We start from the raw sequence: 14,632 nt of genomic DNA, 5'->3' as shown, positions 1-14,632 counted from the left end.
TGATACCTTTGTCTCACCTATAGAGTAACTCACAAAGCATAAACCATTTGCACGGCCGAGCTAAGTCAGGAATTCGATTACTAGTTGGGAAGAACATATCATGACAAAGCAATCTACGTATCATTAATAATCCAGTGCAATAATTGTTTCTTCAGGACTCGACACATCCGGCTCAACGTCATTGAAAATTGCGTAGCATCTTTTTTAATGCCCGATGGAACAGCTCTCAAGACTTCAAAACGCTAAATTTTCCAAGTCTTGTCAACTAATTTTTACGTTTTCCTGATCTCGTTTTCTGACAGATAGCGCATTAGTTAATGAAGTATTATTTGCACTGCAGAGCTAAATTATGATCCTTGATCTTAGTTGTGATGCAGATTCTCATTAAACTAATTATGTCAAAGCGATCGACGCATTAAAATGATGGTTGCATACAGTTTATGATAATCCGAGTTAAAAGTTTCGCGCCAATGTCTATGATATTGTATCTTAGTGTATTAACACCGATTTGACAGCATATAGAAAAAGTATCGCATCATCATCGAGCCGAGCGTGCCCGATGGATCGAACTCTGACGAGTTCAAAGAGTTAATTACCACTCCACACTAAAAATCTGAAGTCTTCGTCAACGTGATTGACTGTTGAGTAGTATAGCTCCAGTTTTCCACTGGAAGAGGTTGCCTATAATTAGGCACGTTCGTCCCTCAAGGAGTAGGCATCACTGATTGTATTCTTCTAATCTCTATGCTGCTCAAGCCTCAGGAGCTCCTTCCCTCGATAACACCAATGTAAGCGTCTTGCTCAGATTTTTCTCTGTTGTTTGCTCATCTCTAATCGTATCTCATGAAAAAGTAGTATAAGTTTGCATTGAAAATATTTTTATATGTGAGATAAAGAGATGGATTGATAGTTTTATATCTCTGATTATTGAAAAGATCGAATTAGATATAATATAACTTAAAAACATTAAAATATAAGATTGACTAAAAGGTCGTCATTATTAGTTTTACTCGTGTCTGGATTGCCAACTAATGCAACTCGGTATGTGGCAGGTGGAAGAGGAAAATGGTAGGATTAGGAGAGGGAAGAGGAGGGATGGGGTTGGTCAAGATTTTACTCTTTCTTCTGGCATCCACATCAATGGGTTCAATAAGAACAGAAAGCAGATCAACAAACACAACTTTTCTCTGCCCAAAAAATTGTGGGAATATCAGCTTCGAGTATCCTTTCGGCATCGGCGATGGTTGTTTTCGGCCGGGCTTTAATCTTACCTGCAGAAACCATTCCACCAGCGCTCCCGGGCTTTTCCTGGGTGATGGCACCATCGAGGTAACGAGAATTGACATGAACCAGGGGTTTGTCTATATCAAACCACCAACTGTCGTCATGGATGTCGACGATAAGTTTAAACGCGCCTCACTGATTGATCTGGAGAATTGGCCTTACTCTTTTGAGTTAATGGAACAGATGACACGTACTTCTTATCAAGGAATATCTACCGAAGTTTACGTTCTGGGTTGTAGCGCTATGGCCAAGCAAGTGGATCGTACCACCAATAAAACCATTAGCGCTTGCTTTAGTATCTGCGCTGCCGGTGTTCCGAGTCAATATTCAGAGTGGTCCGACATTAACAATGGATATTGCACAATGAATCTATGGTCTAAGAATTCGACTGCCTTAGAGATTCAGCTAACTCGAATCGACCAAACCGAGTTACACTTGGTGAATACCACCAGCATCAAGGTCATCATATTCAATGGTGGTGATCTCGAAGGAGTATTAAACGGAAGTAGAACGAATGTGGAGGCCACCTTGGCGTGGTACATGAATGATCACCTCTCATGCGAAGAGGCCAAGAATACGGATACATACGCTTGCGTCAGTCAAAATAGTCTTTGTCATAATATCTTTCTTGATACGGCCTACCTTAATAAGAGCAGTGGATATTTATGTCGTTGTTCCGCAAGTTATCAAGGCAATCCCTATGTACCTAGTGGCTGTCAAGGTAATTTTCCTCCTCTTTCTCTCTTTAAATGAGTTCGAATAAGTATAATTAACTGGATCAAAGTGATGTAGAGTCGTGCTTCTCTGTTATGTTAATAAGTTCCTGCTGATTTCTAGAAACTCAAGCAGTAACGAAGATGCCTAATTGTGCAAGAATCCAACTAGCGTAATACTTTTATTATTTATAGAAAATCACCACTTGGATCCAAAAAGATTGAATTGAAATCATGAGGCATACTCTTTAATTAGGTAACCATAAATTCTTTAGGCAATGACCTAATATATTTATAAGTCTCAAATATAATTGATGTATATTTTGACTCTGGAAAAAAAGCACATTAATCTGATGTCGAATTCTGCTGCTGACATTTTTGATCATATTAACAGATAAATCTTTGACACCTGCTGCTGCTGCTGCTGCAGACGGCTGTGTTACTAAATGCGGGAGTATTGACGTCTTCTTCCCATTTGGGCTGGAGAAGGGCTGCTACTGGGACGACTCATTCGCTCTGACATGCAATACCACATCCAATCCTCCCACTCTCCTTTTCGAAGACCATTACACAGTGACTAAAATATCGCTGGAGGAAGGCCAATTGGAACTCGAGGAAAAGCACGGTTCCATCTACATGGAAAATAGTAGAACTGGAACTTTCGTCTTTTTTAAAGGGCAGGCCATCCTTAGTTGGGTGATCGAGTCGCAGCGTTGCGAGGATGCTAAGAAGAACAAGACCACCTTCGCATGCGTCGACCAACATAGCTCATGTCTGAACACAACAATCACTAACGACGATGACGAGTTGCAGGGATACCGTTGCAAATGCCCGCAAGGTTACCAAGGAAATCCTTACGTGCATAACGGATGCACAGGTGCTCCACTCTTTTCGTCAATTTAATAGGATGCACACTAGCCATGCCACTATAATCTGTTTATGCATTAAATAGACAAGTATGAGTTCTTGCATGCATTAATTAGATGGTACAAGTATTAGATACGGTTTCTTGGCAAGGGCACCTGCTATCAAAGCAACATTGCATTAATGTCTATGTAGTTTCGCATTCCTTTTGTATGTGTGACGGAAAATTAGTGTTTGGCTTTGGCCAAATATAATTGATAAATATTTTAATTAGGTAACCATAGATTCTTTGGGCAAGGACCGAATATATTTGTAAGTCTCAAATATAATTGATGTATATTTTGACTCTGGAAAAAAAAACACATTAATCTGATGCCGAATTCTGCTGCTGACCACTTTGATCATATCAACAGATAAATCTTTTACACCTGCTGCTGCTGCTGCAAACGACTGTCTTACTAAATGCGGGAGTATTGACGTCTTTTTTCCATTTGGGACGGAGAAGGGCTGTTATTGGGACGACTCATTTGCTCTGACGTGCAATGCCAGATCCAAGCCTCCCACTCTCCTTTATCAAGATGAATACACAGTGACTAATATATCGCTGGAAGAAGGCAAATTGGAACTCGAGACAAAAGACTTTTCCTTAGACGCCATAAATAGATCTAAATCTTTCATCGTTCTTCAACAGCAGGCCATCCTTAGTTGGGTGATCGAGTTGCAGCTTTGCGAGGATGCTATGACGAACATTACCACCTTCGCATGTGGCCACGCTCACAGCTCATGTATCGACACAACAATTACTAACGACGATGGCAAGTTTGTGGGATACCGTTGCAAATGCTCGGAAGGTTACCAAGGAAATCCTTACATGCCTAATGGATGCACAGGTGCTTCACTCTTTTCTCAAACTTCCATCTTGACACTCTGTTACTCCACTATCTGATATGACGTTTCTAACCCAACACAATATATTTGAGATAAATCATAACATTATAGGCTCAATGAATGTTTCTTTGCAGTATGTGATCTATCATATCTATTGATAGTAGATGAATTAGTACTATTCCCCAACAGGGTTAATGACAAGAATCATCACGAAACACTGTAGAAAAATTATAACATTATGATCATTTTAACGATTATATAATTATAACTTACCTACACAACAAATACTATGTTTTTTTTTATATAACTTAAAGTTAAAAATACATGAACATGCCCTTTTCTGAGAGGAAAAATTGAGCGACAAATATGATCAAACAGCACACAGCAGAATAACTATAAATAACAATCGAAATCGTGATTATACATGTATTGTAAAATTATTTTTATTGTAAGCCACACAGAAAATTGTACTATAATATTTTAAAAAAATAAATTATGTTAGCTAAACTGCAGAGTTACAAAGAGAGCTTTGTGTCATAAAATTAGTAAATAAGAACAAACAGATAATTATGGTCAATAGGAGCAGATATGGGGTTAGCTACTGAACACAGACTCAAATCAAACACTTGTTTGTTGTCATTCTTTACTATCAATTTGTTTATTGTAATTTGATGAGCAAATTATAATTCCTTTTTGTCTTTAATGGCTTGTCTAGACATCAATGAGTGCAGCTCTCCCGAGAAATATCTTTGCTATGGGATTTGTACTAATACGGATGGCGGATATACTTGCACTTGCGCGGCGGGCACAATTGGTGATCCAAGACGCGCACCCTGCATTCCTAACAACAAAACGCATACTCTTCTGTTAGGTAAGGCCTTGTGACTAATTTACTTGTAAAGATGCAAAAGGTGCATAATCGAATAATGGAAATCAACAGGAAGACATTGAGGTCATTGACAATCCTTCATCCACATATATCGTAGAAAATAAAAATTAAAGGAGTGTTTTTTTGAAGCTAAATTTATGATTCATGTTGTGCAGGTGTCATCATTGGTGTAAGCAACGGCATAGGCCTACTACTCTTATGTTCGACTCTCCTCATTTTGAGAAGGAAATGGAAAAAAAGAAAACAAAAGAAAACTAGAGAAAAATACTTCCATCAAAACCATGGTTTACTGTTACAACAGTTAATCTCAACTAGTGAAGATTTTAGTGAGAGAACAAAGATATTTTCTCTGGAAGAGATGGAGAAAGCAACTAATAATTTTGATGAGACTCGAGTGCTCGGCCGCGGCGGACATGGAACGGTTTACAAAGGAATTTTGTCGGATCAGCGTGTGGTCGCCATCAAAAAATCTAAAAATGTGAAACAAAGTGAGATAGACCAGTTCATCAATGAGGTTGCAGTTCTTTCTCAGATTAATCACAGGAATATTGTTAAGCTTTTTGGGTGTTGCTTGGAAACTGAAGTTCCCTTGTTGATTTATGAGTTTATCTCGAATGGGACTCTTTTAGATCATCTCCATATTCCAGAAGGTAACTCTATATTATCATGGGATGATCGCCTGAGGATTGCTGTTGAGGTTGCCGGAGCGCTCGCTTATTTACACTCGGCTGCTTCAATTTCGATATTTCACAGAGATGTCAAATCATCAAATGTTCTCTTAGATGATCATTTAACGGCTAAAATATCAGATTTTGGATCTTCAAGACTTATTCCACTCGACCAAACTCACTTGATCACTGGTGTACAAGGCACCTTTGGATACCTTGACCCGGAGTACTATCAGACCAGTCAGTTGACAGAGAAGAGCGATGTTTATAGCTTCGGAGTCATTCTTCTAGAACTTTTAACAGGTAAAAAGCCAATTTTCTCCATCGAATATGAACACAGACTGAATCTATCGATGCATTTTCTTCAAACGGTGAGAGCGAATCGCCCCTTTGATCTTATAGATGATCTTGTTATGAGAGAAGCGACCGAAGAAGAGCTCATCGACATGATTGGATTGGTAGAAATGTGTTTAAGATTGAAAGGGGTTAAACGGCCTACGATGAAAGAGGTGGAGGATAAATTACAGAACTTGAGAAGGATCAGACTGAAAAAAACAGGACATTGTTTGGTTAAAGGTGACGAAGAAACAGAGCATCCGCTGAGAGACTCGCCTTATGGCTTCTCTGAAGTCGTCGACCAAGCAAATCAAGGTACATCCAGGAATTATACCTTAGAGAAAGAATTTATGTGGTCGCATCATTACCCACGGTGAGTTTGTATTCGACGTCCAAATCTTTATTGGCTGCTTGAATGATACTGAATAAGCTTCCTTCTGCTTGAGGATCGTATGTAATGGTTATATGGGTAATGTTATGTTTCAAACTTGTTGCTAAAACAGTTTCTGACTCTACTTATATTGTAATGTTCAGAGAACTACCCTTTTATATGATCAAATCACGTGTATACAACACGTTTCTTCTCTTGTTTTATGACCATCGTCGGTCCATGTTTTATGGTGATATTTCTCAAATCGTTTGTATAGGACTGGTTTGTGTTATCACTTAGGTTCATCGTGTTTGAATTTACATCTTCTTGGATTAGTTGATGGCATGAGGTCACTCAGCGGTCCGATCCATGACAAAGAGCCCTTACTATATATATATATATATATATATATATATATATATATATATATATATATATATATATATATATATGTAAGGATCATTGTTGTTGACCCCACTCGCATCATTTCTTCTTGTGAAGTTTAATATAGACTCCTCGTTGTAGATGACTTCCTCACTCGCATCATTTTCATTGACTTGCCAAAAAGACAGTCATCTATAAATGAAGTTAAAAACAATATATGATCACTACGCGCTTTCTTATAGACTCTACACGTTTTCATATAGAGTAAATGTTCCATTCTTAAGGACTACTCGTAATATCTTATTTATAATTAAATATATCTTTACCCATTCGAATTAGTTTATATTTTTTCTTTTAATGATATGGTTGGATAAAATAGGTGACCTTTGTAATTTTTTTATTTAACAATATCTTTTGGTTTTATTAAAAAAATAAAGAGTAAATTCTTGAAAAAAATTTCTAGTTTTAAATTTTTTTTTTTTACAGTGCACTCACATTCCCTCATAAAATGATGATTTTGTCCCTTCATCACATTGGCCATCGTCTCTATTTTTAACCACCTCATATACCACCATCGATAATGATCATGATCGATCACCTTAGTCATTGGTGAAAGGGCCACGGGTAAGGAAGGAGGGGGACGCAAGGTGAAGGAGGGGGTGCAAAGTTTGTCATCGTCTCCACCCCTAGTCACCTTTGTCGTCACCTTAGTGGACGGGCCTATAGGGCGAGGGTGAGGGCTTCGTCCATCGTCACTTTGGCAAGGTAAGGACGATAACAATAAGAGTCTGTGAGATACTCCTTTGCTTGTCGACACATTAGCGAGGGTGAGGACGACGAGGAAAACGACGATAATTAGGGGGGGGGGGGGGGGTCTTCTAACCTGCTTCGATAAAAGCAATTTTTTTCGTAAGAGGTAAGTAACGAAGGGTAAGTAAGGAACTATATTTATAATCAATTTTACTTAGCAGTATATTCTGGTTTCGAAAAAAATAAGTATTCTTAAGGAGCGAGACAAGATAAGATGTCCGAAGACGTCTCGTTATTCCGTATAGAGCGAGAGGAATCCAATTTTATGGACAATCCCAGACACGATGTATCACGTGGTGCAAATCGATACACACGTTAGACGACTTGAAACTTATACCATTGACTTGACTTATAGGGGGGAAAAGAGCTGCCGACACACACGGTATGAGGAGGACCGCGTGACGAGACTTTTCGAGTCAACTGAAGAACCCTAGCAACATAATTTCAACGTTATACTTTCAAGAAAAGAACTCACCTCTTTTTTATTGTTCTTCGAAAGTCTCACTTGAATTAGTCTTTGCGTGAGTGGGATAAATTTGACTTTTGCATTTGAGGACCATGTTTTGGATCAACAATGAAAATGGGGCCCATTTTTGAACAAATGATTGACTATTTCAATATAATAAGTATTATGTTGTTTTATATATCTTTAATAGGTTCCTTTCGTCGAAACCATTATATCCAATCGCCGGTGTCACATATTTCGGGTAGCAGCGAGGTGTGGATGCGCTTTCTCATAAGAGTCGGAGAAACAAGTTAATTTTGGCAGGTGGCTTCTACTAATCATCTACATGTTCTTTGAATCATCCTTTGGTTTGATAAGCAATGACATGATTTTTGTGGTAGAGCGAGGGAATTGAAAGAACTAATGGAGCCTGTGGAGTTCCTCCTGCTACTGCTGCAGCTGATAGCAGTGACTTCAGCAGCAAGCTATCCAACGTTTCCGCTCCCTTCCACCTGCCCAAAAAGCTGTGGTAATATCAGCATAGTGTATCCCTTCGGCGTCGGCGATGGCTGCTTCCGTCCGGGCTTTGAACTCACCTGCAACCACACAACCTCTCCTCCTAAGCTTTTCTTGGGCGCCAGCAATATCGAAGTCAACAGGAGCATTGATGCTGTGGATGGCCGGGTTTACATCAAAGCTGCAGTCATTACCATGGGCATCGACGTCGGTTCTTCCTACACTCCATTGATGAATCTAGGGAATGGACCTTACAATTTCCTTTTGCTGGACGTGTATAGCATTCCCTACTCATACTCGTTCGGGTATCACACGCTTTCGGTCATCGGCTGCAGCGCTTTGGCCTCCATAGTGAATCCCACCGACGGGAAGATCATGGGGGCAATGCTTGACACTATGCCCTGGCAATGGCACGAGCCAGATCGATGAAGTATTTCTGACAGGTTATGGCATCGGTCACTGCGAGAACTTTGTATCTCCATGGAATGGCCAGGGGAATAATCTGACTAAGTCACTAGGAATTCGATTAACGCGACTTAACCAGAGCGAGCTACATTTGGTGAACGACTCCAGCATCAAGGCCGTCATGTCTTTCCAATACTACACGAGAGATGAACTCGAGGGGCTTAATGGCGATGTGGAGCTACCCCTCGGGTGGTTCATCAACGATCGACCATCCTGCGAAGAAGCACAGAAGAAGAAGGAGAGCTTCGCTTGTCTTAGCAGCAACAGCGATTGCTATGATGCCTGGTCTTATAACATGTCTTCCGACACTGGAATTGGATATATCTGCAAATGTTCCTCAAATTTCCATGGCAATCCATATATACCCGATGGCTGCCAAGGTGATGTCCCGTTACCGTGTGCAATCTACTCTGCTACTTATGCATAGTTTGCAATCTTTGCCCATTTAACTGCAATTTAGTTGCAATATTTTTACAGAACAAACTTTTCTAGTTCGATTAATATCTACTGTGCAAGTGAGCAGTAATCTCTAAGCATTCGGCAACTTCAACAGGCTCTTCCGTGACTCACCCTGCAACTAATTGCGCGACAAAATGTGGTGACATCGATGTGCCCTATCCATTTGGGCTCGAAGAAGGCTGCTACAGGGATGAATCGTTTGCTCTCACAAGCAACGACACAGCCACTCCTCCCATTCTCCTCCTCAATTTCAGCTATTCCCTGGCTCCAGTGAGTAACATACTCTTGGAACAAGGGCAATTAGAACTCAGGAAAACTGATGGCTACATCTTCGTGATCCCATCTGACGCAGACAAGCCTTTCATGTTCCTTAACGAAAGCGCCATGTTTAGCTGGGTCATCCAGTATCAATCCTGCGAGGAGGCGATGCAGAACAGGACGACGTACGCATGTCGCAGCGATCAAAGCATTTGTCTGAACGCAAACATCACCAACTCTGTTGGCATCCATCTGGGATATCGCTGCAAATGTACCGATGGTTACGAAGGGAATCCTTACGTTTCTGATGGCTGTGAAGGTAACCCACAATTTGCTGCCGCATTTGAATTGAAGTCTACTTCATCCATGCAGAAATTGCAATGACAGGGAACTGAATTGATAGTATACATCAAATAAACATAACAATTAATGTAATTTCTTGAAGATGGAATTTTCAGTTTAACAAAATAAACAATTCTCAGTTTCTTCTTCATTGGTTTTTAGACTCTTCACTATTATTATTCTCTCAGAAAATATCGCTACGATTAATTCTCTCAGGTGCATATCAAGATCATACCCAAGAGGTCAATTTCAATGTACAAACGTCGTCTCTAATTTGTTGTTTATTTGTTAGATATCGATGAATGCACGCGTCGGGAAAAATATCTGTGCAAAGCGCATTGTGTAAATGGCATTGGCAATTACAGTTGCATTTGTCCAGAAGGCACATATGGCGATCCCATACATGGATTGTGTATTGCAGACAAAAAGCAAATTCTTGTGCTTGGTAAATGTCTTTAACTATCTCTCTTGCACAACGCAATCATAGAATTTGAAGTAACAGATGATACACATTATGTAGGTGGAATCCTTGGTGTAAGCACCGGCGTGGGGGTTCTTCTTCTAGGCATAAGCTTTGTCGTCATTTCTCGGAGATGGAGAAAAAGAAAACAAAAAGAGACTAGAAAAAGATACTTTCGTCAGAATCATGGTTTGCTGCTACAGCAATTGATCTCATCCGATGCTGATATAGCTGAGAAGACGAAGATATTCTCCTTGAAAGATTTGGAGAAAGCGACCAATAATTTTGATGACACTCGAATCGTCGGTCGTGGAGGACACGGAATGGTTTACAAGGGAATTTTATCCGATCAAAGGGTAGCCGCCATCAAAAAATCAAAAATCGTGAAGAAGAAAGAGATCGATCAGTTCATAAACGAAGTTGCTCTTCTTTCTCAAATCAACCATAGACATGTGGTTAAGCTTTTCGGATGTTGTTTGGAGACTGAAGTCCCCCTGTTGGTTTACGAATTTATCTCGAACGGGACGCTTTCTGATCATCTGCATATGCCAAATGGTAATTCATCACTATCTTGGGAAGATCGTCTGAGAATTGCCACAGAAACTGCAGGAACTCTTGCTTATTTACACTCAGCCGCTAGCATCTCTATTTTCCATCGAGACGTCAAGTCATCCAATATACTCTTAGACGATCATCTTACTGCAAAAGTGTCAGATTTCGGAGCTTCAAGATTCATTCCTCTCGATCAAACTCATATATCTACCGGCGTGCAAGGTACATTTGGATATTTGGATCCTGAATACTACCAAACCGGTCAACTAACAGAGAAGAGTGACGTTTATAGCTCTGGAGTCATCCTCGTTGAGCTTTTAACAGGCAAGAGATCAATTTTCCACGCCGAGGATGGAGAAAACATGAATTTGTCCATGCATTTTCTCCAAGCAGTAAGAGACGATCGCCTCATAGAATTTCTTGAAGCTCGTGTTGTGAAAGGAGGGATGGAAGAAGGGCTTCACGAAGTGATCCAACTTGCACAGATGTGTCTCCAACTAAAAGGAAATGACAGGCCCACGATGAAAGAAGTAGAGTTTAGGTTGCAGAGCTTGAGAAGGATGAAGAAGCAGAGCAGGAATAATTGGACTGATAAAGGTCATGCAGACTCCGAATGCCTAAATGCAGTTTCTACTTTTCTAGGAAAGAATATTTACAGTAATTCGGATAATAGGGCAATTCAAGAAGCGTCTAGAAATTATAGCTGGGAGAAAGAGATGATGTCGTCACTAAATGACGCACGGTAAGCATATTAATGTTCTTGATAAGTAGATGCTTTGCTCGATTCCTGTGGCACCCTTATGAACACTTGGTTTGTGATGTGCTTAAGTTGATTGACAGAAAAGTAGGCACATTATTTATATCCATCTTTAAATATCATTCTGCAGAATGCACACGGCATGTACTTGAAATGGTTGTAATGGATGTGATCCTGTAAATGAATCGTTCTATAAAGTTGATAGCACTGAGTCTACCCTTGAGAAGATCATGTTTGTACACTTAAATAAGGGTGCACTGTTCTTCTCATCTTTGAACTATTTGTGCAACCCATAATACGAAAACCTACCTGCTTAACCTCCAAAACATATTATTATTTAGAAATTATTCGTGAATTTAAGGGAAAAAAAAAAGCTAAGTAGATTCCATCTGAGATAGATAAATGTTGTATGTAGAGATGGTTGCAGGATGGATACTTAGGAATTCCATTCCATTTGTTCTACGATTGTCTAAGCCCGTATTATATCTAACTCACGTATTCATTTTTGTTTCGATGCCAAACTCAAATTCGATCAAGAAGTAGTTTAATCTCACTTACATAAGTCTATCAAACATGAAAAAACAGCCATATAAAATTGTTATATTTTCCTACAAATTCATGGTTTGCTATACGATAAGTAAGATTTTGGTTGTGCATCACGTGATATGGATTCGATTCCAACTTCTTTCACTTTCAAGCTTGTTGTGGGGGGAGGTGTTTGAAAAGACTAAGTATTCCATAGATGATCCTATAAAAGTTACCATGAGGTAGTGAAGAATTCAGAAAATTCGAAAAATTTTCAAAGTTCAAATTTTCTCGTATCTAGATAAGAACATTTTTTTTTTAACATTCCGAAGTGATCTTTGAGTCGAGATTGAGATTAATATAAAAAATAATTATATTAATTTATTAGATTATATGACTCTTCTAATTATGTAAGATATATTATGAATGTCATTTGATTTCAATTATGATTATTGACAAATAAAAAGGAAGTTCAACTATAGTAGGATTCCTTAGGAGATAACCTTAATAGGAGGGACTCTCCTAATTACTTATCCTAGATCATCTATTCTTACTCATAAATAGACAAAACCTCTTAGGGACTAATACATAACGTATAATATGTGAATATGTAGATATGTAAATAAGAGAAAACGAGGATATGTGATATGATTGAGAGATTTTAGATCTTCTCTTATCTCCCTTGAACCAGAGATTACATATCTTTTCTCTCATTTATTTCTAAATCCATTACTAATGATGGTCTTGCGAAGAATAAGAAGAAGAAGAAAGTAAATCTAGTTCTTCTTGTATATCAACGTCACTATAAATTTTAGATCCAATGATTAGAGAAAATATTTTTTTATAACATCGAAAGTTATCACTCAGATCCGCCGTGTTTGCAGTTACATCTTCTTGGATTAGTTGATGCCATGAGATCATTTCGGTTGCTCATTTCACTCTACGGTCCAATCCATGTCAGAGAACCCATATATATATATATATATATATATATATATATATATATATATATATATATATGTGGAATGCACTCGCATCATTGCTTCTTGTGAAGTTTATTAAGGACTCCTCAGTGTAGATGGCTTCCCTACTCGCATCATGTTTATCGACTTACCAATTGGTCTCATTCTATTTCACTTTCTAAATTCATAGTTCTTGATATATTAAGTTAAAAACAAAATATATCACAAACGAACTCTACCCGTTTTCTTATAGACTAATTGTCCCATTTGAAAATTCTTAATTATAATTAGAGATTTCTTTTTCATTTTGAATTAGTTTATACTTTTTTCATTTGCTGATATGCTTCAATAAAAGAGGCAACCATTGTAATTATTTGATTTAGCAATATCTTTTGATTTTATGAAATAATAAAAAAGATAAATTCTTGAAAAATCCAATTTAAAAAAATTCTTATGGTGCACTCTTGTTTTTATAATAATTTTGTCTCTTCCTCCATCACATTGGCCATCGCCTCTGACTACCTCTTGTACCACCATCAATAGTAATCATGATCGATCGTCTTAGTTGTTGAAGAAGGGGCCACAAGCCATGAAAGAGAGGGCATAAGGTTTGCCATTGCTTTCACCTCTAGCCACCTTTGTCATCACCTTAGTGGAAGGGCATGTAGTCAAGGGTGAGGGCTTCGCCCACCATCACCTAGGCAAGGCAAGGACGATGACAACAAGGGTGTACAAGATACTTCTCCACTTGTTGTCACATTGGTGAGGGTGAGGATGAAACAGATAACAACCATAATAGAGGAAAAGGGAAGAGGAGGCGATGTCAACATGTGGTGATGTTGAGCGGATCGGGTACTCTACCCACGAAGTCTGCATTTGAGAGATTTAAATACGTTAGTCTCGTCAAGGATCCCAATAACTCGGGGATGTGGTTACGCTTAAAATAGTTGCCGCTGATATCCAAGTGATGAAGGCGCCGCAGAGAAAGCAACGATGGGCTCAAGTCACCACGCAGTGCCCATTTGCATCCGGTATGTAGCGCAAAAATGTCAAACGTATTATCGTCAAAGCTGTCAACTTTGTCCTTGTTGTGTTGATTCTGAAGGTCGAGCTTGGTAACGTGGCCAGTGATGTTGCTGCAGTCGATGCCTTCCCAGGGACAACAATCCTCCCCGACCCAGAAAGAGAGACGATGGGAAGGATTACGGAGCCCGAGCTTGAAGTCGATCAGTGCTTTCCGTTCTCACTCTCGACAACAGATATAAGTAGAACCATGAGAAATCTCATGCTTATGGTCAGTAGAGCAAGATGATGAGATATAAAGAGAAATAAACTTTTGTATATGAACAAATACTAGTAGGTCATAATACGCAGCGAAATTAAATAAAATTATAATCAAATAGAACACCAAGATATACATGAAATGGTAAAAATCATGAGACAAACTAGAGATAATCCACTATAATAATAATGAATATACAAATCTCAATCTCTTGCCCAAAACCCTAGCAATAATCACAAGAGAATAATTGAGATACAAGGATCACGTCAGTGTACACAATATCTAAATCCTCCCTAATTCTCCCCAAGTAATAATCTACTGTAGATCTGATAGATGAAAGTACTGGTAGATGATTGAGAACAGTCTATTTATTATACATTTGATCATTCGGGATTCGATGGCT

General features: G+C 38.9%; 2 protein-coding genes and 1 long non-coding RNA gene across 4 annotated transcripts; all 3 read left to right on the top strand.

Annotated features, from left to right (window-relative positions):
• Nucleotides 1-654: 654 nt before the first annotated feature.
• Nucleotides 655-6,229, top strand: LOC135671793 (wall-associated receptor kinase 2-like). 2 transcript variants are annotated; one of them, XM_065180005.1, is made up of 6 exons: nucleotides 655-788; nucleotides 1,053-2,005; nucleotides 2,428-2,874; nucleotides 3,275-3,751; nucleotides 4,465-4,620; nucleotides 4,794-6,229. In XM_065180005.1, the coding sequence occupies exons 1-6, from the start codon at nucleotides 745-747 to the stop codon at nucleotides 6,017-6,019; spliced, it is 3,303 nt and encodes a 1,100-aa protein (XP_065036077.1). In that variant the 5' UTR covers nucleotides 655-744; the 3' UTR covers nucleotides 6,020-6,229. The 2 variants fall into 2 exon arrangements, with proteins under 2 accessions (XP_065036077.1, XP_065036075.1); XM_065180003.1 differs by having other exon boundaries at nucleotides 2,392-2,874.
• Nucleotides 6,230-7,871: 1,642 nt separating this feature from the next.
• On the top strand, nucleotides 7,872-9,662 carry LOC135672657 (uncharacterized). Its single transcript, XR_010513041.1, has 3 exons — nucleotides 7,872-7,975; nucleotides 8,053-9,012; nucleotides 9,186-9,662. It is a non-coding gene; the product is annotated as an uncharacterized LOC135672657 (long non-coding RNA).
• Nucleotides 9,663-10,402: 740 nt separating this feature from the next.
• Nucleotides 10,403-11,520, top strand: LOC135672656 (wall-associated receptor kinase 5-like). The gene has a single exon (XM_065181156.1). The coding sequence runs from the start codon at nucleotides 10,475-10,477 to the stop codon at nucleotides 11,447-11,449; it is 975 nt and encodes a 324-aa protein (XP_065037228.1). The 5' UTR covers nucleotides 10,403-10,474; the 3' UTR covers nucleotides 11,450-11,520.
• The last annotated feature ends 3,112 nt before the right edge of the window (nucleotides 11,521-14,632 follow it).

Source organism: Musa acuminata, chromosome BXJ1-4 (assembly GCF_036884655.1).
Source record: "Musa acuminata AAA Group cultivar baxijiao chromosome BXJ1-4, Cavendish_Baxijiao_AAA, whole genome shotgun sequence".
NCBI classification, from domain to species: domain Eukaryota; kingdom Viridiplantae; phylum Streptophyta; class Magnoliopsida; order Zingiberales; family Musaceae; genus Musa; species Musa acuminata.
Note: the sequence above shows the minus strand (reverse complement) of the source record. Positions and strands in the feature narration are given on the sequence as shown.